Here is a 26,818-nt window from a genome sequence, read left to right on the forward strand (position 1 = left end):
AGAGGAAATAATTCCAGCTTTGAAAGAGAGACTGAAGAAGGGTAATAAAAATATATTGTCTCAATAGGCCTTAGTTGTCCTTGCTTTAATCTTCAAAAACTTGTATCTTCCCCCATTATAACACTAATGATTGCTTTTGGTTACCCTTCTCACTGGCAGTGAAGTGGAACAGAGTAAATGTGTTAACCAGAGTGCATTGCTGAGCATCCTGAGTGCAGGATGCTACTCTTGAGGGGCAAAACAGAATCTCCTACAAGCTGAGACTTCATCAGCTGCTGGTCACTTGTTAGACGATGATGTATCACAAGAACTTGAGGGGAAAGATCTTGAATTCAAGTAAAGAACAGTAGTACAGTAAGAGAAAATTGTCAAACTATAAATGAGAAGAGCTGTGAGGCCTCTGATGATCTGCTAGCAAGAAAAACTGAGACATTCATTCCACACTAATATCTTTCAAAAAATGGTGCTTCATCAGTTTATGAAAATCAAATTCTCATCTTCTGATCCTATGTTTTGAAGAGTTGAAATTACTGACTTTCAAACTGGCTACAAAAGGGGAGCTGTCCATTGCCTATAGTAACAAAAATGTTCTCAAGGATTAGGTTGACTTTGGAAATAGTTGGAGTGTTCACTGCATGTTTAAAATAAAAGCAAAATAACATGTCAGTGGATTAGTAACATAAACTGGAACTAAACGGTCCAGTTCAATTGCCTATGGTAAATGAAACACAAATACTTGAAAAACACTAGAAATTATAGAAATTATTTGATCTATTACATTATTTCAAAAGGTGTAACTTACCTGGTTCCTTATTAGTTTAACACAAACAAGGATTACAGTTAAATATAAAAGCTTCATCTTACTAGTATTAGTCATGTTAAGATACTCACTTACCTGCTTATCACGTGTTTCCATGGGTCTCATTTTCTGTTAGTTTTTCAAAAGCAATCATAAAGTTATTTCTTGACTTCATTAACATGATTTTTCCTGCTATTTTCCAACAGAATGCCATGATTTCTTTTCCAGACCTTGCACAGTATTTCTGTCAAGAGGTCTTTTTCCATGACCTCTTTATATGTATATATATAAACACACACAGAACCCAAGGAAACATACTACACAGATTTTATTTTAATATAAGCACCAAGTCACAAGTTAGCTTTGTTATACTTTAAAATACATATTTCAACTATCTGTCAAGCCATGGTGCTGTTACCAAAAGGCATCTCAGATATTAAAGGGGAAGGTCTTAGTTTCATCTACTACCAGCTTTATACGGTAGTCTCTGTAGTTAAGAGTATTTGTTTCTGGATCTAAAGCAACAGCAAGCATGTCCTCCATTTCCTCCTGACTAAAGGGCTCACCTGAAAGACAGCAGAGAACAACACTTTATCTTGGTAAGTATCCTTTCAAGGACTGGTAAATTCCACTGCTTTTCCCTTGAAAGGATCTATTTTTGAATCTCACACAGAGGAGAAAAGGAATAAAACTAAGGATCTTATTCCTTCTTTCTGCCAGTATAAGTCCTGCACACCAAGTGAGCCAGTGTAAAAGAAAGGAGACAGAGGATCTGGATCTGTCTGATCTTTTAGTTCACAGACACCAAAACATCCTGTCCCTCTCTACTATGGATTTTGAAACAATCATTTTTGTCAGAGTTTTCTCCTGTGTACATTAGAATTATTATCTCTATTTGGCTATCCTTGCACTTGTGTTCACATCATGAAAGACTTCTGGTTTTTCTCTTCAAAGCTGTTGATGGCCTACTTCATCCCTCAGAGACACAGGTTACCATTCTGAGGCTGGGTCTTGCACAAAGCCTGCACACCCTTTTGAACACGAGGCAGGTGGGCATGAGTCAGCCATGCAAGAAAAGCAGGATTTTCAAGGGATATTGAGGATTACAGAACGTACAACTTAAATCTCGTCTTTGAATCTCTTTGTTTGCATGCGGCTCTAGAATTAAGATCAAGATAATGGAAGAATGAATGAGCACTGAAACCACTGAAACATCCGGAAATCTAAGCTGCAATTTTACAGCAAAAGAGTCACATACTTACTGAGCACAGAGGTGTGCACGGAATCACAAAATCTCCAGGCAGGATTGAATTATGAATAAGGACAAGAATAAAAATTTCTATTTTATAATGTCTGCAAGCAGGCAGATAAATGCTCTTTCCCTGCATCATTGACCACTGAAATGTCCTAGTCTGCAGCTACTCATCACAGGAGCAGCATTGTTTCAAGACAATGTATCTACTCCTACAGGTTTTGGTCCCCAGGGTAAGGACCTCAAGGTGCCATATATGTATGTAATGCTTTTTACTTAAATACTGGTATTACAGAAGTCATGTTACCTTTTTCAGTCAAATGTTTGACCAGGTCCTCTTTGGTAATATATCCACATTTATTCTCATCCAAAGCCTTTAAAAAAAATAATAAAACTTGAGGTTTTAAGCTTATTGTTTCAAAATCAGCAACTTCTTCCCAGCAATTAGGTACTTGAATATTTCATTACAGACCTCAAATGCATGTAGAATAACATCTTCTGGAATAGGCCGGAATCTGAAACCACAAAATCAGAAAAGTTAAGTAACTGCTCGCCAGTGTTCTGAAAAAGCTAAATACAAGTAGTAAAGGAAAATGAAAGTTTATTTTCTATGAGAATTTACTAAGTTTTGTCTATCAAATATTTAATTGTAGCCTGGCCTTTTGGAACTGTCTGTACATTTAATTCTTACATCTTTTGTTGTACTCCTGTTTAATATCCCTTGTGCTGAGGAGCCAAATGAATGTCTTCTGCATGTCTGGGCTGGCTTGGTGGGTTAGTAGGAATCAGCAACAGATGAATCATTCTACATAGCCAATGCAGTGAACAGAAATGGACAAGCCAAGAAAACAAAGTTTTGTCCAGGTAGGCTAGTAGCTAGGCAGCAGATCACCTAGTGGGACTTGGGCAGTCTAATGAGCTGGTGATGAGCAAGGGAGGCTGCTGGTAGCTATAAAAGAAAAGGTCTGTCACTAACAATTTCAGGGAGAGGGGAGAACTGGGCACGGGTATGCATGCTCGACTTTGGAGCTGGAAAGAAAGCTCAGTGCAGCAATGGAGAACTTCCATATCCCAACAGGCTCTCAACAAACCCCAGAATACTAAAGAGAAGGAGCTGAATCCAGGGAGGTTCTAACTCTTGACTGCTTTGTCCGGACCCGCCTCAGTCTTTTACTATCTAAAAATCAAATGTGCTAAGAAGTAGCCTTGTGTTTTGTGATCCAAATCTCATGTGCACTTACTTAAGTGAACTATGGACACAGTGCCCCAAAAGATGAAGTGGGTCTTGGCAAGCCTGCACTAGCCTGGGGAAAGTGTGCAGAGGGTATTTGTGTGTGTGTGTGTGTATGTTTTATGAAGGGGGTGTGGAGGAGGAAGAGGAGAGCCCAGAGCAGCAAGGCATCTTTTTGTGAAAGGGCGAACAGCTACTAGTAGCCACAGCTAGTTCACGTGTAGAACACCAAAGGCCTTTGTGTGCAAAATAACTTCTCAGGATTGGACAAGACTGAGTTTCTCAAGAGCCTTCAGTACCATATTTAAAATTAAAGATAAACTCCTTGTAAATAATCTTGCTTCAGTGCCAAATGTCAAAATAGGGCAAGTCCCTGTGTATGTGCAAAGACTTTTATGCACCTTTGTGACCACTTTTAGATCAGCAGTCTTTTAGAGTGCTAATTGTACAGGTTCAGCTGTACTTGGCAGTTATTTTGAGACACAAATATGAAGCTTGTTTACACAACTTATTTAGAATACACTGTAACACTCTGTGGTTCTCAGTAACTCTAACTCATATGTTCAGAGAAAGCAATATTTATGACCTTAATTTGCATACAAAATATTTCAGAGATACACAAAGCATGTTGAATAGCAATTCTGATTCCAATTAAAAATACAAAAGCTACATATTATCACAATTATGATTATAAGCTGGTATTATTTATATCATCAGTAGAACATAATGTAGATGAACTAATTTTTAAACAAAATCTATATAGTTAATGTAAATGAGTTTAAATGACAAAGAAGATCTATACTCCTTCCAATTACATAAAATTTGTGTAGATATCTTTATTCGAATCAACCCTGTCAATCTGGAATAAGCTACAGACACATAAAATTCACTTTCCATTACCTTTTGTCAAGTAGAACTTTTGTCATCACTGGAAGAAAACTTTTCAGATGAACGAATCCTTCCTGTTCTTCTACTTCTATCTAAAAACAAAACTTAAGTGTGGCAGGGTATATGACCCATTAGCAAACTAATCAAAAAAACAGAAAATTGGGGTGGTCCCTGCATTAACATTGCAGCATTAGATTTTGGACATTTATATCAGGTCTTTAATATCACATGGCACCATAACATCTGAGCGAAAGGCTTGTGACCAAATAGAGATTCAAGGAAGAGATAATATCCCAAGGAAACACAGGTCTGCTATTACAGAGACTTGCAGCGACTCAATATTGCCCTCTTGTGCTTCAAAACCATTCATGCAAAGGAACTGGACACCGAGGGACTGATCCTATCTGCCACAGTAACTCAGCAGAGGTTTAAACACTCAGGCTGAAGTCATACTAGTAAAATCTATCAGGATCTGGAGCATTCCCAAGCAGTGTAATGTGAACACCCATCACAGGAAACCATGAGCATGCTCCCTTGGCACCATCTTGAACTGTGCCACCCAGCTTTTCCCCCAGCAGATCCTTGCTTGGACCTTAAGGACTTTTCCCCAGCAGGCTGCTTGGTGCAGCCACTCTGCATCAAACATTTACCAGGAAGGGCATGAGCTGCTCTGTGCCAGCTGGCTTCAACACCCAAGGCTATTTCTGGGCATATTTAATTGGCTACCTTGTTTATAGCTCCAGTCAAGTGCATCTTAATGATAGAATTTTTTGCTTTCACGTTTCATAGTCAAAGAAAGTTGTCAGGGGAAAGACTAGAGAGGCAGGCAGACTGAGTCAGGACAGACTGAAACAGCCACAAGGAGTCTATAAAATGCTACCATTTGCTGCTCAAATAAATTAAGAAATTAGTCCTGAAACACTGAGGACTTCTAGTAGCATTCTCACTGAATTCCTATACTTCCACAGGAGATAAGCAACATGGTAAAAACATGCTGTCTGTCATTGGGGTGCATCCCTTCCCTGAAAATTATAAGTTTTGCTCCCAAAATGAGTCCTCTTAATTGAGCTAGCCTGCTCCTGCCTGTGTTGAAACTGGATGCATGCCTTGAGGTCTCACATGGCAGCAGCAACACCTTGCTAGGCCCCCTGAGACACAGTGCAGATTTGAAATCTTCCAACTGAGCCAGGAAAAACTTAGTAAGGAATCTTCCTCCTGGGAGCTGGGTCAGAGCTGGGGCAGTTCCTGATACATCCAGTTGCTTAAATGGAAAGCTGCAACTGCTGCTGCATGCTCTTTTCCAGTTTTCTGGAAGGGGGTTGGGTGCTAAGAGAAGACAGCCATCACATCTTGCTGCTTTAGTGGAAACTGGCTTGGAAAAACACATTTTCCCTTCTATTTGGTAAGCCTAGCAGAAAGGATCTTTAGCAAGGAAATGAAGATGTTGTGGGCTTCATTCTAAACCAAACTGAACCTTTTACCATTACAGAATCACTTGTTTTGCTGCTTGCTTGACTGAAAAGATATAATAAAATACCTGGCAAAACCTAACCCTGGGAGGTGATTGGTAACCTCAGCTTCCTCTGATGTGGAACAAACAGCTTCCATTTCAGAGTCTCTATAGATCCAGCAACATCCTGAGCAGTTAAAATTAATCCAATTTCTATATTTCTTACTCTTTCTTGTGCTCAGCCCTGTTTTACATCTCATTTCTCATTGATGTTTTTCTGCATTTCCTCCTCTTTTCACAGTAAGAATATTTGCTTGTTCAAACTCTGTGAGTTTCTCTCTATTTTTTTTCTTTGGTACATCTACAGCTCCCATATCAACTGTATTGTAGCACATATAACGTTTTATGTTTCTGTTCTCCCAGCCATAACATTGGGGTACTTGAAACACAAAGAAACAAAAATATCTTCCAGAGTAACCAGGCAGCACTGTACCAAACTCCAGGCATTGTAATAACCCTTAGATTAGTTTTCACCATCTCTAGATTTAGCATTTAATCTTTTCTTTGTAAGTAGGCCTAGAGATATGATATTAAGTACAGAATTAATTATGAGGCAGTATAAGAAACATTATATGATAATTTATAAAGATAATTATATAAATGCTGATTTTGAAGCTATGAATAATGTGATGACAGCATGTGCTAGTTTAGCAATAAGGCTAGTAGGAAGATGATATGACAGAGACACTAGTAGTGGGAAACAGAAATTAATCATAGCTCACAATGGGCAACAATACTGGGGAAATACCTTAGTTACAAATTGGTTAATAGGCACATTTTTACCGTATCTTGATTAAGATAAAATGGTATTACCACAGCCAACTATAGTGACATCTTACATAAATTAAGATATTATCTGTGATTATCATCATATATTAAGGGTTTCACAAGAAAACATTGTTCTTCTGTTACTAAACCTATGCCAAAGTTTCATTTACAGGCACCATGAAACATTTTTTGCTATTTATTTTCTAGTTCAGTGTTCTTTTAGATTAACCATTACTGTTGAAAGTATTCTTTCTTCTTGCAGTATTTGTATTTCAATTTTCTTACAATCAGCATATTCGTATATGTTATAATGTTGTATCTCAAGAATCTTCTGCCTCGTGGCTACATTGCATTGTACTTTTTATGTATTACTTATCTCACATTTTCAGTAATATTGAAAATTGGAAAAAAAAAAAAGGCCAATCTCTTAATCTCTTCCAGAGGAAGAGGCAGTCCTTAAATTCTCCTGGTTCCCCTGGACTTGAACAGGGTTGACAAAGCATCCCCTTTTCACAAATCTGTATCTTCAGTGAGGAGTTGCATTGTTGATTTCTTGTAAAGAAAAGTCACTGTGGGACACTAAAAATATCATCTGTATTAAGCACTATAATTTTTCTTTCCATTTTGTCTTGTCAGTGGGAGCTGGGACAATCTGGTTCTGAGAGTACAGACTTAAGTATCATGTTAAAAGAGCTTTCTCCTCTGATGGTTCTTTGCACTTCCTCATCTAAAGCAGCTGCATCATTTTCACAAGACTTAGTGCAAGACTTCTCACACTAAATTCTGATCTACAAGAGACCAAACAAATGTAGTGAGGAGAGACTATTACTGCAACTATCCAAATTTTTGTTGGAGCAGGAAAAAAACAGTAGGAGACATCAATTCCCAGTATCCTGACCTACACATGGAAAAGAGAAAAAACCTTGCCCCACCTCTCAGCCCCAGTACTGTCCACTTCTTAAAGAAGCATACCCATTTGCAAAAAGAGTGTGAAGTCTTTTTCCCACTTCTTTGTCCCATTTATTAACCACACTATGCCCAAGCACCAGCACACCACTTTTCTATTACAAGCATGATGTAAAGAGACATCTAGTGTAGGAAAAGACTGTGGAGAAATGTGATTGATTTCCTTACCTTACCACTGCATATCACTGAATGAGAGGATCACTAGGTCTGGTGATGTTTTACGTCCCAAAGCCTGATTTACAAACTTAAGCAATCAAGTAAGAAAAGATTCTCACCTATAATTCAGAAATCTGAAGACTGAAAAAGACCTCATGAAGGACAGAATGTTGAAAGGTCTGGCTCTAAGACAGCAATAACAGGACCTAGTTCAAAAAATGGCAGGCCTTCCTTCTGGGTATTTTTGGAATGTGATGTATAATTTTAACACCTGCTCAAGAACTAATTTTTACTACCTCACCCTGCAATGTGTCTCCATGACATGTTCAGAAGAGTGACATGGTTAGAGTTCAGATATCTGAATGAGGTTTAGAGCATTCTTTCTCATCAGACAAAACCAGTTTTTCCTCCATTTTCTATAAATATCCCTCCACCTTGGCACAGTGTCACAGTGCCTCTTTGGGTAAAATAGAGTGAAAGACTCCTCATTTTAATTCATCAATGTTGTTACCTCATCAGGCTAAAGGTTATCTTCAGAGTAATCTGCGAGACTGTCTGTCTGCTGGAAACACTTCCATAACTCTTCCAACATCTTGGAAAAGAGTTTATTCCCATTCATCAAGGCAGAAGGGCCAAATTTGTGCAAGTTAAAGACTAAAAAAAATACAACAGTTCTAAACATTTACCTGTGCAAGCAGTTCCTGTACTTCTGCCTCATTTGGGAAGCAACCCAGTGACCTGATAATGCAACCAATCTCCCTGAAAGAAAATAAGAGAAAGAGAGAAAAATAGAAAGAGGGAAAAACAGAGAAACAGAGGAAGGAAGGAAGGAAGGAAGGAAGGAAGGAAGGAAGGAAGGAAGGAAGGAAGGAAGGAAGGAAGGAAGGAAGGAAGGAAGGGAAGGAGGAAGGAAGGGAAGGAAGGAAGAAGGAAGGAAGGAAGGAAGGAAGGAAGGAAGGAAGGAAGGAAGGAAGGAAGAAGGAAGGAAGAGGAAGGAAGGGAAGGAAGGAAGGAAGGGAAGGAAGGAAGGAAGGAAGAAGGAAGGAAGGAAGGAAGGAAGGAAGGAAGGAAGGAAGGAAGGAAGAAGGAAGGAAGGAAGGAAGAAGGAAGGAAGGAAGAGAAGAAGGAAGAGAAGGAAAGGAAGGAAAGAAGGAAAGGAAGGAAGGAAGGAGAAGGAAGAGAAGGGAAGAAGGAAGGAAGGAAGGAAGAAGAGAGGAAGGAGGGAAGGAGAAGAAGGGAAGGAGAGGGAAGAGGAGAAGGGAAGGAGGGAGAGGAGGGAGAGGGAAGGAGGGAAGAGGAGGGAATGAGGGAAGGGAGGGAAGAAGGGAAGGGAGGTAAGGAGGGAAGGAGCAGGAAGGGAAGAGGAAGGAGGGAACAGGAGGGAAGGAGGGGGAAGAGGGAAAGGATGGGGAGGAGGGAAGGAGGGAAGGATAAGGAGGGAAAAAAAAAAAGGGAGAGGAGGGAAGAGAAGGAGGGAAAGGAGGAAGGAGGGGAAGGAGGAAGGCGGGAGAGGGAAGAGGAAGGAGGGAAGAGGGAAGAAGAAGGCGGAAGGAGGGAAGGAGGGAAGGAGGGAAGAGTGAAGGAGGGGAAGGATGGATAATGAGGAGAGAGAGGGAAGAGAGAGAGAGAAGAGAGAGAGAAGAGAGAGAGAGAAGAGAGAGAGAGAAAGAGAAAAGAGGAGAAAGAGAGAAAGAGAGAAAGAGAGAAAGAGAGAAAGGGAAAGAGAGAAAGAGAGAAAGAGAGAAAAGAGAGAAGAGAGAAAAGAGAAAGAAAGAAGGGAAAGAAAGAAAAAGAAAGAAGAAAGCAGAAAGAAAAGAAGAAAGAAAGAAAGAAAGAAAGAAATAAAGAAATAAAGAAAGAAAGAAAAGAAAAGAAAGAAAAAAAAAAGAAAAGAACGAAGAAAGAAAAAGAGGAGGAAAGAGAGAAAGGAAGAAAGAAAGAGAGAGAGAGAGAAAGAGAGAGAGAGAGAAAGAAAGAGAGAGAGAGAGAAAGAAAGAAAGAGAGAGAAAGAAAGAAAGAGAGAGAGAAAGAAAGAGAGAGAGAGAGAAAGAAAGAGAGAGAGAAAGAAAGAGAGAGAGAGAGAAAGAGAGAGAGAGAAAGAAAGAGAGAGAGAGAGAAAGAAAGAGAGAGAGAAAGAAAGAAAGAGAGAGAGAAAGAAAGAAAGAGAGAAAGAAAGAAAGAGAGAAAGAAAGAAAGAAAGAAAGAAAGAAAGAGAGAAAGAAAGAAAAGAAAGAAAGAAAGAAAGAAAGAAAGAAAGAAAGAAAGAAAGAAAGAAAGAAAGAAAAGAAAGAGAAAGAAAGAAAGAAAGAAAGAAAGAAAGAAAGAAAGAAAAGAAAGAAAGAAAGAAAGAAAGAAAGAAAGAAAGAAAGAAAGAAAGAAAGAAAGAAAGAAAGAAAGAAAGAAAGAAAGAAAGAAAGAAAGAACATCTTTGTTAATAAGTCTGCAAATACAAGATCTGTGGAGAATACAGATGCCAATTCAGAGCTTGCGTATAGGGGTGTGCCCCTAAAAGCACACAAGAAAATCTATGTGGAATTCTAAGATGATGTCTCAGTAAGCAATGTCTACTTCTTCAGACATTAAATATTCTGAAGCTCCTTGAAATTGTTCTTGTAATTTCCAAAACAATTTTTTTACTATTGTGTTGCATTGTACTGTGTGCAAGTTACTTTTACATTGCTGTTCTCTAATTGTTATGCTTATTTTCAGTAAAGCCTATATTTATGTAGTTAACAAATCACTTGGAAATCTACTCAGATGCAAGGTAACAAATAAAATACATGCTTCCTTTGCATTCTATAAAGATACAAATTCTAACTTCATTCAAGAACAATTACAAAAGGTCAGGAAGAAGGCAGCTCTGCTGTGTCCATGCTGTGCTCTCAAATGAGTCAAACAGAGGAACAAAGTGGCTTATCACCACTCTGTTTATGCTGTAAATATATTCATAGCTTGAATTTATTGCTGAACCCTGTGCAGCTGTTCTGAGGCTCTAAATAAAATTCTGACCAAACTGGCAATGCTCAGAGTAGTCTAAGATGAACAATGTCACAGACTAGAAACAAAAGTATTGTAAGGCTGTCACAAAGCTTTAATAAGATTTATGATTAAAAAGAAAATAACAGAAGCATTAATATTGCTTGTGACTTACAATTCAATTCAACAACACAGAAATTTAAGCATATTCGAATATGTATTCACAGTGCTGGTGGTTCCCATGATCCAAACCTCTGTGGTTCCTTCCTTTTCTTTTGTACAAAAATCAGATTGCCTAGTAAAAATGGTAGATAGAAGGAGGCATGACCTTTAGAAAATCTTCTTATGGCAGTAAGACCCTGAATGTAGCACACCAAGCATATGCATAATTATATGTGTAAGTCTGTGACCTCCTCAGACAGGTCCCAAGGAGTTCCTATTCTGATTGAAAATGAGTGAGAAGCACGACAGTAGACAAAAGAGAGAAAAAGGCTGGCTGCACAAAACTAGTTACAGAGCAAAACCCAACCCCACACATCCACATGTTCTGAAATGAAACCATCTACTCAAATGACCCTGCCCTCTGGGTGTGAATGGCCAGTGGCCTCGGGAGGTCAGCCACTTGGACATAATCCTTGTCCATGTACCCTACTTCTAGTATGCATAATATTGCATTTGTTGTTCTCACTCCTGCACTCTCTCATATTTTCCAGCTACTTGTAACTATTCCCTGTCTCCACCAGAGAAACATCCAACACAAATCCTGCCTCCTTGTTGTCCCACTCTATTTCTGCTCTCACAGACTGCCAGGGATGGGAATGCTGCCATGGCCCTCCTGCATCACTTCACTCACACCCAGCAGAACTGTGATGTGACTGAGGTAAGTCAGACCCTAAAAGAGTCTGCAAAATCTGGCGCTGCTAGATGCTGTATCTGGCAATCTGCATGCATGCCAGCACGAGGATGTTGCTTGAAGTGCTTGTGGTAAAAAAAAGTCAGGTCCCATTTGGTAATAACATGGAGTTTAAAGGACCTGATAGGAAACTATTTTGCTCCCATCCCCTTCTTCTCACTTAGTTCAGCAGCTGCAGTTTCTGCTGGGTAGTTTCTAGAATACAAACACGATGGTTAAAATCAAGTTTATGATCACAAAAGTTTTGTAACACGGATTCAATGAAAATTCTGCGTCATGGTTTTCACATATAACACTTTCAATGACAGGATTTGCAATATCATACCCAGTCCTTGACTGAGGGACATGAAACATGCATGAAAAAATGCTATCTTCCTCATGCTTTATTTCTTACTAATTTGTACTAGGAGTCATGGAATACCAATGTTGGCCTGTCAAACCAGTATAATTTTCCATTCTTCACAGGTATCTGATATTTCAGGCAATAATACTAATACAGCTACAGTTGTGGTTAAGAATTGTGCTGTGCTGCCACCTTCTGATACAAGATAATCAGCCATTAATAATCCCATTTGTGACACAGCCCTGCAATATGAACCTAGGTATAATTAGACAATAAGTTTTTGTTCATTGTCTGTACCTGTACTACAAAAAAATTAATGTGAAATTGTGCATTTGCTATGTTAAATAGAATTTTGGATGTCCCCTGTCTGACTGAATAAATTTTAAAAGAGACTACTTGTATCATTTCATTGTTGTAACATGCTCCCAAGCTGTATATCCATAAATAATGGAGTGAGAAGTGGAGAAAATTCTACAGCTGTTTAGCCAAGACTGCAGATGTAAATGACAAACAAGCAGTGAGCCTGCCACGATGCAGTGAGGGCTGGGGGATGGCAGTGGTGGGGGCTCTGCCCCAGGCCAGGCAGCCAGAGCCCATCCTAATGCCCAGACAGGAGCAGGGCACCAAGGGACAGCCCTAGCCCTGGGCACGGAGCAAGAGATTTAAAAGATCACTCTCCCCTACAGAGCCCTACAAGGGAACAGCAACTATGCTGCATTTAGAGACATATCCTGATATTCCCCCCATGGGGTATAGCTGATTTCATATTACTTCTATGAAATACCTACTATTTCTTAAATTTAGAGGCATTAGTAAGCACGCATTGCTACAGACATCACATAGATTTTTTTACCTCCCTTTCCTCTCAGTAATGCAGAAAAGTTGTTCAGAACATTTAAGTATTTTTTTCAATTTGTCTTCATTAAGGATGTCTAACTACAACAATTTCACCAGTTCTCACACTCCACTGTAGTGCTTCTACTCATTAAATGATTTATAATTAAAAGGATATTCTTTTGAAAATATCAATTGTAAATATGAAAAACTACTCCAGTAAACTTTCATGACAACAATTTATAACCTCTGAACCTGCTCTCTGAGACATAAATATGTGATGCATGCATTTTATAACATAAGTCATATGTTTATTAATGTCTATGTTAAAATTAAGTAGTCAAATATTCAAACTTTTAAAATACTAGAATTAAAAGCATCTAGGGATTTTTAGGCATCCATCCAAGGTCAACCCACTGCAAACATACTGGTCCAAACAGGGCCAAAAGAACTGCTTCTATGAACATTTTCTGGTAGAGCAGATGCCAGTTTAGGGAGCTGTTTATCTCTATTGAGATTCTGTAATAATTTTGTGAATATATTTACAAACCTGACATCCACAGTTTTATTGGATTCACGGTCAAACACTTCAAAAGCTTCTGTAATCTTTTTCTCAATTTCAGCTACTATGCTACCTGCAAAAAGAAGCATAAGAAAAAGAATGATTCACTGAGCTGTTACAACTAATAAATTTCAAATTTGAGACTTATAACAGCAGAAGCACCAAAACTGATAAAAAGCACACAGGAAAGGTACTTTGAAAAAGCAAAAGTTATGAAAAACTCCCACTCTAAATGCAGGATCTGTCATTTATATTAGTAATATTGCCTTGCTATGGCTCTGCAGCATCAAGTCTGATGGCAATGGTATGCCTCAGCTGCATACACAGCTGCCCAAGTGTGGACCCTGCCCAGAGTGTGCCACAGCTCTCTCTGGACCACAAGCCTGAGCCCTACCTGGATGCCACTGAGCCAGTGGAAGGAGCAAAGCAAACATTGGCCCATGCTTGCCCTGAGATGGGGCTGAGTCACTTTTTCCAAGTTCCTGCATCCAGGGAAACATAAGTGCTGTCATGTCCATCCAGTTAGTCATAATGTATGAAAAGCTGAGAGCCCGGAATAAGATGTATAAGATCTGTGCACAGTGAATATGGCTCATGGTAAATAATTCATAGTAAGAGTCTGGAAAATAAGACAGTCTCAGCAAAGGAGAAGAAGTAATTTGCTGCATTTGCTTCTCATATCTCAGTCTCAAAGAATGGTGAAAGAAGAACCACAAGTTATCAGAGGTATATCTCACATAAGCCAGAAATTGCATTCTTGGGGCAAGCTAAGAACCAGGAAATAAATTCTGAAGAAAAAATATAAGGAGGGGAAAGGGTCTATCTCAAAAGGAAAACAGCCTGGCAAGAAAGCCAGGGCAAAAAAATAGTGAACTGGTAGCCTATTTATTAGTTTGACTCCAAATGACAGAATATAGGAAGCAAAGTGACATGGAGTTGACTTCTTGGTCCCTGTGGCTCGATACAGCCCCAAACTCTGTTTTGCAAACCAGCTCCCAGGAGGCAGTATTTTTTTAAGCTATCCCCCAAGCCTCCACAGAGATTCCAAAGGAAAATCTGACTGACAGCCAATGAGGGACACTTGTTTCCTCATTTTCATACTTGATATCTGTCTTTTCAATATAAATATGTAAAACAAAACTCTCCTCTAGTAGACAATTTATTTCCTTCTTTAGCTGATGTGGTGTTAAGTGGGGTTGGGCAGCTCAGGCCAACATTAAGCCACCAGATCTGTTTTCTACAAGCATAACAAATTCATGCTAGTTTTCTACAATCCCAATAGTTTGGGAACCCCTGAGGCTGTGCAGTGTGCAATCATTTTTTTCATTTGCTTTCTCACCCTCGTACAGAAATGTCATTTTGCTGACAAAGGGTATCAGAACTGAACATAGCTGAATGATACATTGGCTTTGTGATCTCCCTCTCTTTATCTCAACCCATGAGTCTTTTTATTGTGGTTTCTCCCCTGTGCAGTTGAGGAGGGCAGAGAGAGGCTTTGTGGATGCCTGGCAGCTGGCCAAGGCCAGCCCATTGCAGGCTACAAGCACTTCAATACAGCAGTGGACTGACCCAGTTATAAGGAACCCCTTCTGCTAGTAGAAGAGAGGTGCATCCCTTATGAAAAGCTACAGCTGCCTGCTGCTTTCCATCTGTGTTTGGTACTGAAGTCCCCAGAGGATACACAAAGAGAAGACAGGAACATATCCTGTTGGATATGATGGAAGCATGGGCAGGTATATGTGTGATGGACTGGAGACTGGAGCTCATTGAGGAAGAGGAGCCCTGTGCAGTCCCCAGGCACAGGACAAACTGTATTTTATTCACAGCCTGACAATAATGCCTAGCTTTTCTCTGCCTATGCCAAGTCCATATTTAATTACTTTTTAAAACCTCCATATTAAATCTAAGTGGACCTGATTCCTTGTAAAAACATCCCTAAAGACTCTCAAAGTACTACATTTGATGTTTTTGGGTTTTTTTTCTGGTTATTTCAAAGAGTCTTGGATCTTGTCTCCCACATAGACACAAGGCGTTTAGTTCTTGACACTACAACTCACAATAGAGAAATGTCAAAGGAATATTTATAGCTGTATATTTTTGGCATGATGTATGAGACTTCTGTAGAAATAAAAATTAGCCAAGAGAAGAAAGGGAGAGATTTTAAGTGCTGGAACACTGTAGGCATCCAGCCTTTCCAAGTTTTTTTCCATGAAGACAGTAAACATCAATCTTACCTTTTGAAAAGGCCTGATAAAGAAAGGTCCTGAAATGAGATGAACTTGCTTTAACCTAGGTATCAGATAACCTATATCTCTTCCATGAACAGAGAGCAACTGAGTGACTAAGAGCCATATGCTTGGAAGAAAACATAATATACTGTTGTCCTCTCAAAGACTCTCTATGAGATGAGTAAACATCTAATAAGCTATTGGCTAAATTTGTTGTCTTACCTCCAGGAATGAAAGCCAAAGATGTTCAACATAGTTCAGGATGGCAAAGCTGTTTATCTGAGGAATTCTACAATTCACTCTAAACCTCTCTTTCTGAGGGAAAAGAACACAGATTTCCACTCTAGGATAAGAAATGGGTAAAGTTTTGAAATTATCCCTTCAAGAAGGGCACGAAGAGGTCAGACACACAGTTAACTCAATGGATGTGATGCTCTAATGCACTGAAATAGTTCTGTACAAGGAGACTCTCCACCATGGGCAGATCAATGAAAGTTTCATTTTGCTCTGTGTTCTAGCAGTTTGTCAGGACAGAAATACCTACACTCCGACAGAATAAGATTTCACTCACTTATTCTACTAACTATAAACACAGTATACAGTGTCAAGGATAGAATTATCTCACTTCTTGTAATTATTTAAATAAATCAACTTTGAAACATACCATGCCAAAAAGGATTCCAATAGCATCATCTATTTATTCCCTCAAAGAAATCTTGTAGGTATGATGTATTATTTCCATTTTTATGCTGTTTAAGTGCTTGAGATACTTGCAATGCTGTCCCATCCTTTATTTTCCTACCACATATGCAGTAAGAAGAAAAAATGTCTTAAAATCTATTTTTCAGATACATGAATTGAAAATGTATTCACTATCCAATTTTCTTTCCTATACTATCCTTTGCTATTTTCCCATTTTGTTTAGTGTGACCTAGATAAAAACTCTTGATACTGCCAATTAAGTAAGACTGACAGAGAGCTGGGACTCCCAAGTCAATTCTGATGGTTCTTGAAGAATGAGTTGCTCCTCTTCAGCTTGTCCAGACTGTTCCCCAACACTGTGAGGCCCATTTGAAGCCAGCCCTTAAGCAGAACACCTGTTTTAATTGTGACATTTCTTCTTCAAAGACCACACTTCCAGCCTTTATAGGGAACAGAAACCATTAGCTAGATGTGGCTCTGCCAAACTCTTGAGTAATGAGAATTTTAAAAAGGGATTTCTAGTTGATACAATTGGCTAGATTCTACCATTCACTTAATGAATTGGCTAGCTTGCTTTCCTTCCTTGGGGCCAGTTGCTCTAATGGTTCAGAAAGTCAACCCTTCCTTTCACTAAAGAGAAAAATTGAATTATCATAAGAGGTAGTCCAGAATTAAACAGCCACCTAAAATGCTGGGGACCTGCATTTGTCTGTTGCTCACAGGAAAAGATGCATCCTGATGAACCTATTTACACTATGAAACGCTTTTAAACTCTTTTTATGTTACTTGAAGGAGTAAAATTAAGGGGTGCTTTGTAGAAGTGCCAGTGGACTTGATTTTATTACTTAGTGCTACTCCTCACACACCTGAAACATTATTCTTTACAAACATTAATTTATGTGTATTTTAATAAATATTGTCAATTTTATATTTAAGCTTCTATATGCATGTGGGTATCTTATTAATTATTAGTTACTCCATTCTCTGTCCATAACACTATGCTATGGCTACAGGCAGGTGTGAGGAAACCCCTGAGGTCTCTGCTGACAGGAACCTTTTCTCATGTGGGGCTGCTTTGTGGAACTTGTCAGTCTGAAGGGACAGGGACACAACCAGGTAAGCCCAGCTCAGTGACAGTTTCAGAGTCATTTACATGTTGTTATTCCCATTTTATTTATTTAAATATTACTTAAATTGCTGCTATCTTTTGTAGATTTCCCCAACCAGTAACCAGGGCTTATCAGCTGGAAGTACAAAATCTTATCAGTGGCTTTACACTCCAGCACCATTCCTTCTCTTTTCCACTAGCCATTATTTCAACCAAGAAAGTAGGCAGCAACCTTGGTCCTGCCAGCTGAACTGGGAATGAGATACAAAGACTGCCATGGAGAAAAAGGAACATTTTAAAGAAGGTCATAGAAACAAGAGAGGATGTGACTGTGCAGGCAGCCACCTTAAAAATGTGCATCTTTAAATCCACTGCAATCTGCACTCAACTTCTGTCAGCATTCTATTTCTGCTCACAGATCCAACCACTCTACTCCAACACTTCCATAAGGCTCCTATGACCACTCTTGGCATGCATTTAGGATGAAAGAGACAAAATAAAAAACCAAAACAGATTTGCCTTTGATGTTTGCAGACACTGTTTCACATGACCTCTCCCAGAATCCTTCCCAAAACCACAAATGGAAATAGGGGCATAAGAATTGGGGGGTGGGGGGGGGAAGAAAAAAAACAAAAAAACCAAACAACAACACAAAAACAATAATGAAATAAAATCAAAACAGAACAAAAACAAAAAAACACCTCCAAAACTGACAGTGATTCTAATGAGAAGAAACGTACAATGTATATTTGTTAAAATATAAAGAAAAAAAAACAGTAAGAGACTTCACAAAGTCTGAGGAGGTTATCAATGAGCTCTTGTGAGATCTAATCAGGCTTTAAACCAAGTTCTAACTGGACTATCACCTAGGTCAAGATGTTCAAAAACTGTCACAGTACTCAGCATCACCTGTACAGGTGAACTCTCAAACATTCTAAAATAAGCTCATCAGAATTATCAAGGCATTCTGTTTCCAGAATAAAAAGGAAAAACCAGTGTGGTCTCATAACATGAATTCTTGCTGATGATATCAGCATTCTGCCACAAACATTCAGGTTGAATTCATATGAAGTGTGGGGAGCTTGGCTGACAGAAAAAATAACTCAGAAATCTTGCCCCACTCCAAAGAAGAAAATCTTACAGCATTTAACTAATGCTATTTTAAGGAAATTACTGAGGGATAGGAACATGGAGAAAACCATCCTAAGGCCACTTGAATCTGACTTACTGTGAAGATCCTTCTGCTCTGTAGAGGAAAAGGCATGTGTTAATTTTTTTCCTAGTGACCTTCTCAATTCCTTCTGAAAGGAAGCTAAATGTAGAGTCAGCCTAATATGCTGAACAAGCAATTGTATGCCATGTTCTAAAAGTACTGAGGTAAAATGACAGAAATACTGTCTTCTCTATGCTGTACCTGCAATAGCATGTATGATATCAATATATTTGGTATCAGAAAAAAAAGGAACAAGAGGATTAAGCAGTAAGTTTGCAAAATATGCAATGTTGTTTCACTGTGTCTTGTGATACATAATTAAATAATTAAGATATGTTATCATTGAAGAATCTGCATTCTAGAAAGGCAAATCAAGAATATTTTTAAGAAATGCAAGAGGTTTATGGAGCTTGATTCCTCCAAGGAAGAGGTAAACTTATTCCTGAATGGAAATCTAAAGAAAACAGATGGATCCAAAGTATTGGTGGCACCAATGAGAAATGTGTTACCTGAGTTTAGACATTCAGATTATGTGAAGAGATAAAACATACAGTTTTGTGAAATTTCACATGTCAGTTCCCAAGAAGTGACAAAGTTGATGTCTTCACTGGCTGTAACACCTACTCTAGCTTGGGGATACAAGTCATGGCCTGCAAACTTAGGAGAGGGATAATGCTTTCTCTCCTACATACAAAACATCCCATGTTATCACAGATTATACTCAGGCAATCTGAATTTTAGTCTGTGTGAAAAAAAACACAAGTTTAACTGGCTGACGTAGAGGTCACTTTCAAGCATTCCTAAAGGAGCAAAAATGAAATCTCAAGAACAGCAAAAGCTTTTTCTTTCATGTTTTTCAGAACTGTTGAGAACTAGCCAGGTCACTGCTCTCCATTGTTTATGTTTGTCACAGCACACACCATGTGGTATCCAGATGAGAAGCAAAGCCCATCACCAGTGTGAATCAACAAAACCAAAATCCTGCACTCATCATAATCAATGTGAGCAACCTTGGACCAAGCACATCACCTCACACTGTTATCACAGCTCTTCTCCTAATGGCAGTACAAGTGAGAGTTGAAAGTTACCTAGTTTCCACCAGAGCAACTGCCTTATGGAAAACTAACAGGGGGGAAAAAATTAAAAATAAAAAGACTACATTTTAAAATAGACAGAACAGAGCCTTCAGAGTGGAGCAATCAGAATGATCTTTGCACAGCCCCATGGCACCTAGTGTGAACAACCATTAAAAAAAACCTCCAACAGCAAATAGACTTTTGGAAAAATCAGGTAAATGATTTGATGTCTGATTTAAAATCCAGGCTGTCAGTTAGATGAAGGCTGTGCGAAAAGTTAACTGCAAATGCTACTTCATATTCTGACTGAAAAATATTAAACACAATTTTTTCCTTTTCATCTTCTTTACATAAGATAATTGTAACATGGGCAAAATAGCAATGTAAAAAGAAAGCATTATCTTGACTCCAATTTGGGCTACAAAAATAAATTTTTTTTATAGAATTCTGATAGCAATTAAAAAATTAGAGTTCAGATCAAGTACAATGGAAATACCTTGTTTACTTTGTTTAGAAGCAGAAAAATTCATTAGAGACTTACAAAAAATTATACAGCAACTGTGCATTTCAACCTTGAAGTTGAAAATTTAATAATACATCAATTTGCAAAATCATTTGTGCTAGTCAGCTGGCAGCAACTGCTGGAGTTGCAAGTTGCCAGTAACTTTTTACCTAATGAAATAAGATATCCTGAATATTATCCCGGGTTTTGACTGTTTAATAGATGGCATTTTAAATGCCATGGCATTCTATTCTACCAGATTCAGATGTTTCAATACATGTGGGAACTAAAAGTAACAAAATTAATGGGGCAATTAACAACTCATTCAACTGCTAAGAAACAAAGTGTAGAAACTATTGCTGCCTTGATAAGCAGTCAAGCTTCTAGTTGCTAAAAAAATTCTTAAACTATTTGACACTGTATCACGGAACAAAACAGGACATGAAGAATGGCACATCAAGCAGGAAAAGAAGCCGTGAATAGTCAGTGTCTTCCACCACCTAGAATTTCCAAAGATGTTTAAACCCACAGTTACACTATCCCTAAACCAGTTCATATTAAAATGCCATTGATTTGAAAGGAAATATCCACCATTGACAAAGTTCTTGTCCCAGTTATCTCTACCCATGGACAATCCTACTGCCATCCCTTCTGAATCAGACATGATTCTTCATCAGCAGAAAAAATATTTCTTTCTCTCATGGTACACATTCATGTTGGTTATCAAGCCCACTTTAACGATGTCACTTCTGGCTCCTCCTGCAAGATGCCATTATTTTCCCTGGCCTGTGCTGGGCAGACTGGGCCCACAGCAGCCCACAGAGATCACTCTGTATCCTCAGTCCTTGATAATTCATACCTGTCTGCCTGAGTCATTGTGATATACCACCTTGGACAGCTGCTCTATTAAACTTGACTCCCACATCCTGACCAGGATCCTGTTTGCCTCCTCTACCCACTGCCTGCATTTCTTAATTCTGTGTTTCTTGAAGCCAGGGGATGTAGACAGCAAAGTATGTCAGCATGAAGCCCCAGTGGTACTACAACCTCTGCCTGGGCTTTCCACAGGTAATGCACCTGTGAGAATGGAGAAAGGCAAAATATGAAGGATACCCCTGATACCTCTACAAATTCCTTAAGAGATGCTTGCTCCAAAACAAAATGATCTGTATTTTGGAGGGGACCAACAAACCATTCTTTTCTCTATCTTCAGCTCTCTTCTTGTGCCTGCCTTGTACAGGCAAGATGAGGGAAATCCTTTCTTCCTGCTGCTCAAAAAGTTCCTGAGCCCCCTGGTGAGAGCAAGCTCAATCTACACAGTCCTGGGACATACTGAGGCAGAACACTACATGGAAAAATCATTCCCATGTAGGTAGCTAGTCTGAGTGATGCACCACAGGTATATTTCAATCCATGCACATCATGTATCCCAGGAAAAGCTCAGCAAAATATGCTCTGATGTTTTACTGTATGCAATCTGTAAATATGCTAAATCTGCATATACATCTATAGATACTGAACTATCATTCTTCATAAGCATCATCAGAGAAGCCTATGATCCTGGAAAACGATCAAGGAATACTACCTGTACTAAGATGGAGTTCAGTCTTCTTAAACCTGAAATGAGTGAGCAATTTCTGTCTTTTTTTTTTTTTTTTTTTTTTTTTTTTTTTGAGGGGGTGTTGTTTGTTCGGAGTTTTTATATTTTGATTGTTTGTTTGTTTGATTTGGTTTGGTTTTTGTTTGTTTGGTAGGATATGGAAAGAGTCCTTCCTACTTGCACTTCACAGAACAAATTTGTGATTTGATCCACATCTGCCAAAGAGGACAAATGGAGGTGCAGTGGCTGGCTTATTGGTATGACCATGCATCTGGCATTCAGCGTGCATCATGTTCCAGGTCAAAGCAATTAAGATGACACAGACTCTGCCAGGGATTCCTGAGCTGCTACAAGCCCAGGCATTGACCCATAGCAGCAGTTAGCTGAGATGGACTAGCCCAGGTCTTGGAAGTTTGTAGGCTGGGGCTAGAACGTGGTTACAGCTCCAGATTCTCCTGCTGATTAAGTATTCTGGACCTACCAGCATGTTCAGGAAAAAAAAAAAACCAGAAAAAATTGGCCCTTTGGCAGTTAAAATTGCAAGATATTCTGACAGATTTTCCAATGAGTAATTTTTAAGCTATTCTAGAGCATTCCTTTTACATCTACAAGGAAAATGTTCCAGTGGAGGTTATCACCCACTACCTTGCTGGTGATAGTGGGCAGAAACCCTTCCACCAGAAAATGCAAAGTAAGCAGGATTCCCACACAGGCAGCAGCACAGGCAGGTTTCTGCTCTCTGTTTTGACCAGCCAGGATGGCACTGGGCGGGGAGATTATTGTGATTACCTCCTTTAAGTAGCAAGGCAGTGCGCAAGCAAATGCCCAGCCCTCCTCCAGCTCCCACTCGCTGTTGCTCTGCTCCTGTTCCACAGACCTGAGCTCCTCCTGCCATCCCCCTTGCTGGGGGTACCACAGCTCCTGCCCAGTGACAAGCACCTTGCTGTGTGACTGCATAGCCCAGTCTTGCACCTTTTCCTGTAGCCACAGCTTAGAGACTTTTATCACCATGAGTACAAAATCTTTCTGCACTCTGAAATACTCAACAGTGAGAGCTAATGCTCTGACCTGATCTTCTTAAGTCCCTTATTCCTTGTGTCCTAACCCACTGTCACCTCACACCTGCTGTAAATAGTGCAGGGTCATGCTGTGAACTATAACATACATCTTATTGTCTATATCCTCTAGAGAATATGTAACACTGGGAAGTAGATGGAATGCATGTAGTGGTTGCTCTGTGTATGTACAAATCTCAGATAAAAAGTAAGGATAATCTCTTGGAGTTTGAATGAATCTGGAGTCATCATTACTTACAGCAGAAACACTTGGCAGTCCTCCTGAGCATCTTTCATAATCCACCAGCACCTACCCTAGCCCTGGGGGTTTCTCTCTTCCCAGATTTCACACAAGTCTGCTTGCCCACACTTTCTTGTTTGTTGTTGCAGAGTCCTTGCAGAAAAGCCAGTTTCTTCTTTTTTCACCCCAGTATTTGGTCAAATTTTGAAACAGATTTTTTTTCTTCAAGTCCATTTAGCCTTTTTGCACTTCTTAGAAGGAAGTTTGATGAAGTGGGCCTCAAGTCCCTGGGATGGGAAAGTTACAGCAGTATTACAGGACAGAAAAACTATTGAGTCCTGGATTACAGTGACACACATTTTCATTTGATAAGCATTTTATCAAACATTTTATGCCAGAAGTAGGTGTAACATTTTTAAAGCAGTAATAGAGGGATATAATGAAATGTTCCACTGCATCTCTCAGGACCTGGCCCTGCCTGTCTTCCCAAGCAGTCAGCCAGAGCCATGCTGCTTGTTTCACAGGCCTCACAACTGTTTCAGGTTATTACTTTGGAAGCAGCATGTAATAAGGACTCTTAAGAAGAATCATGTATCCAAATCAGACCTAATTGGTCACAATCATGAGTTGAATTTCAGCCAGCAAAGCACAGCACCATTTTGCAGCTAGTCAACTAGTGGCTGAGTCTGATTTCAAATAGCCTGGAGTCATTTGCATGGGTCCAGCTCTAACAGCAAAGGTCTCCCACTAGCTGGTGTCCACAGACAAGTTGCCAAACATTTGCTATTGCATGCAGCTGCAGCCAGCACTGAGGGCAGTGAAACAACATGCTTTGTCACACTACTTTGCAGAATGATGGGGGAAATCCTTTCCTTTTAATACTAAAGGTTTTGTCTTGAAGAGATGTGGGGCAGATGATATCGAGATGTGCCTCCAGTCATCCAAAGAAAGCAAGGAAGTAAAATCTATGCATAGATCTGGATTGCTTTCTGCACAGCTATGATTCATAGGTAATATGCAATGATTATCTTATACTTCATGATGTTATCCTTCCGTCAGTGAAGTGAAAGAAATGTCAGCACTTGACATTAGTTAGCCTGCAAAGAATAACAGGGATACTTTTTTAATAGCAGCTTCATGCAGTGTCCATTTTCACAAGGCAGAGATAAACTCAGCATAAATCTCCATTAGGAATGTCTTGCACATCCCTGAAATCACAACTCTGGCATTTGCACCAACCAGCACTCTTGTGGCAGCTCAGAGTTGGCAAAAACAGTAATCTCATTGCAATTTGTTCTGTATCCCTCCTCTCACACACACCTGGGATATAATGAAAGAGATATGTCTAGCCCATATTTATATCCTCTTTCATCCCCAACAGCATCCTGCCCTGTGAGGATATACAGCTCTCCTGGTGATGCTGAGTCGTGCTGTATCTCCAGCTGCAGCTGAAAAGAGCAGCTTACACAGGCTGTGACACTGGCAAAACACCGGCCTGCTGCTGGGCTGTGCAGTCACAGGAGGCATCTGGCATCTGTCTCCATTTCTCCTGCACTCTCCACACTGCAAACAGATGGCAGAGCTGCAAAGGACAACTCTGACACCCATATATGCACCACACCAAGTTTCACCAAAACGTGGCAGTGCACACGCTGCCATGGGACCCGCAAAAGCAGCTCGCTCTGCCAAGGATGTGGGACAGTCCCAACAGGGCACCATGCCACTTGTCACTGACAATGTACACTTGATTGCATGTGTGGCAGCAGCAAATGTCTCATAAATTGAATATTCCTCCTGAACTGTCTCTGCACACTGATTGTCCAAGTGGTCCAGAACCAGCAGCAGAATCAAACAGATGAGTGCTCTGAGAAGAAATTTATTTTCAACATAAGACATTATGAAGTTTAACTGCAGTACCACAGTACTGCTGCCAGATCAGAGCAGTATGTAAATGTTCTTCTTTGGGATCTGCAACATGATGTCAGAATGAGGGGTTTAAGTATGACTTAATACAGGCTATTATTATGTAATATACCAGAAACCCTTCAATTTGGTGTCTTAAATGGGTTAAAAAAATAATTTCTAGACTGGTGGCAATTCTATCTGCAGTACTCTGTCTTTGCCCAAGCAAAGGAAGACTGCTATAGTGAAATAAAACAGCAAGGGATTACAGGGGTAGCTGCTGCAGCTGCTTGGTATTTAAGGCACTGCCTTGAAAGTGTTGCTTACAGAGCAGAATCACTTTCTTTACATACCATGAATGAACACAAACTTCCAATTTTCTTTTTGTTTACCTAAGAGTAATATTCTGAATTTGAACAGCATTTCAGCTGACAACTGACATACACATTTAACATCAATGGGGAATAAGACATTTCTGGCATTCATCATTTCAGGCAGACTAAGCTAAAGGAAAAAGTTAGCAAACTTGGAAAAGTTGTTCAATACAAGCTGTTGAAAAATGAACTTCAGAATTCATTTCTAATTTTCCTGACCATCAGCAGTAGTCAGAACCTCCTGTGAGCTTACACCAGTGACACAATAATCCTTACCATTTTTAAGATGGTGCTTGGAAAGTTTTTGAAGGTTGTGATTCTATACAACCTTAGGCTGCACTCAAGAAAATCCCTTCCAATTACACATTCATGAGGCTGTCACATCCTACCCACACCTATACAACATTGAACAGCAAAGACAATATATTTCCAAACAGTTGGGACTTTGTATTTTCTTAAAGGTGGGCATAGACAATTTAAGGCCATCTACAAAAATATTACTGAGACCCATTAAGCAGCACATAGTCCTGAGGTTGGTTTGGGACCTCCAGCCCTTCCCTGTGCCAATAGCTTTTACCTTCCCACTGGGTATCTGCAAGCTCTGGCTCTCTGGCCATTCTGCAGCACTCCAAGCTCTGTCACTGACTGTCCCATTGGCTTCCCACGTCACTGCCATGCTGAGAACAAGGCCCACCTCTGCATAGGCTGAGCTAGGACATCACTGCTGCAGCTGCTGCTTCCCTCAGGATACCTCACAGGATGTGCAGAAGCTATTTTAAGCTTCTTCCCCCACCTCAGCCATTATCTCAAGGCAGAAAACAGCAGCACAGCTGGACCCCATGGCAAAATTTGGCCAGGGCAGAGCAATGGTGTGACCAACACCCCTGTCTGCACGACTCCCTCCCAGCTGGAGACTAAACACTGGCGGTGACAACATGTTCATGTCACATTTCTGTTATCCAAAAGACCATTTTCCTTCCATAATCTTTTGCCCAACACATCTTATTGCCAATAGCAACAAAGCAGTATCTGTTCACACAAAATTCAGGTACTGCTAAACTGAAAAAACCTCCCAGCCCCTCAGATCTCAGAGTAATTAGCGTGTAGACATGGAAATTCTTAATAACATGTTAACTATTGTTGGGAAGATAATTTGTGGGAGTTCTCGAGCTCACTGGTTGGCATTGTTGAAAAGGAAAAAAAGTTTAAAGCCTTTCTTTGCACACCATCCAATTTTTTATGCAATAAATCAGCTAGAAGTAGAGCCAAACTGAAAAATTTCTGCCATTTTATGCACCATGGAAACAAGAAACATGTCAATCTGCAATTACCTATTCTATATTCATTTGAGATCAATTTCTGCTGTGGGAGTACAGCCAACAGGATCAGATCTACAACCTATGTTTGTCATGAGAGATGGACACCATTTATGTTTTGTTTTGCTCTCAAATAAGTAAAAATACTAAAACATAAACCAGATTGATATCAGGGTGGATGTCAAACTGCATTACAGTCTAATAAAGACTATAAATTTTTCTCATGTAATTTCTTACATCAATGTCAACAAGAGGATATAAAATATTCAATGTGTTCATCTAAAAATTCCACTGTGATAAAAC

At 39.5% G+C, this 26,818-nt stretch overlaps 1 protein-coding gene across 2 annotated transcripts in view; it reads right to left on the reverse strand.

The window, feature by feature from the left end:
• Positions 1–1,117: 1,117 nt before the first annotated feature.
• The window catches only part of DRC8 (dynein regulatory complex subunit 8), a 29,943-nt gene continuing 4,242 nt past the window's right edge, over positions 1,118–26,818 (reverse strand). The window contains exons 2-7 of one of the 2 annotated variants that reach the window (XM_079298776.1): positions 13,187–13,271; positions 8,257–8,329; positions 4,183–4,262; positions 2,524–2,566; positions 2,359–2,425; positions 1,118–1,365 (exon numbers count right to left, since the gene is read on the reverse strand). In XM_079298776.1, the coding sequence (XP_079154902.1) occupies positions 1,229–1,365; positions 2,359–2,425; positions 2,524–2,566; positions 4,183–4,262; positions 8,257–8,329; positions 13,187–13,271 (485 nt within the window). In that variant the 3' untranslated portion in view covers positions 1,118–1,228. Of the gene's footprint in view, positions 1,366–2,358; positions 2,426–2,488; positions 2,567–4,182; positions 4,263–8,256; positions 8,330–13,186; positions 13,272–26,818 lie in introns of both variants that reach the window. The other variant, XM_079298777.1, reaches the window with a different exon arrangement.

This window comes from Erithacus rubecula, assembly GCF_903797595.1.
Source record: "Erithacus rubecula genome assembly, chromosome: 2".
In the NCBI taxonomy this organism is placed as follows: Eukaryota; Metazoa; Chordata; class Aves; order Passeriformes; family Muscicapidae; genus Erithacus; species Erithacus rubecula.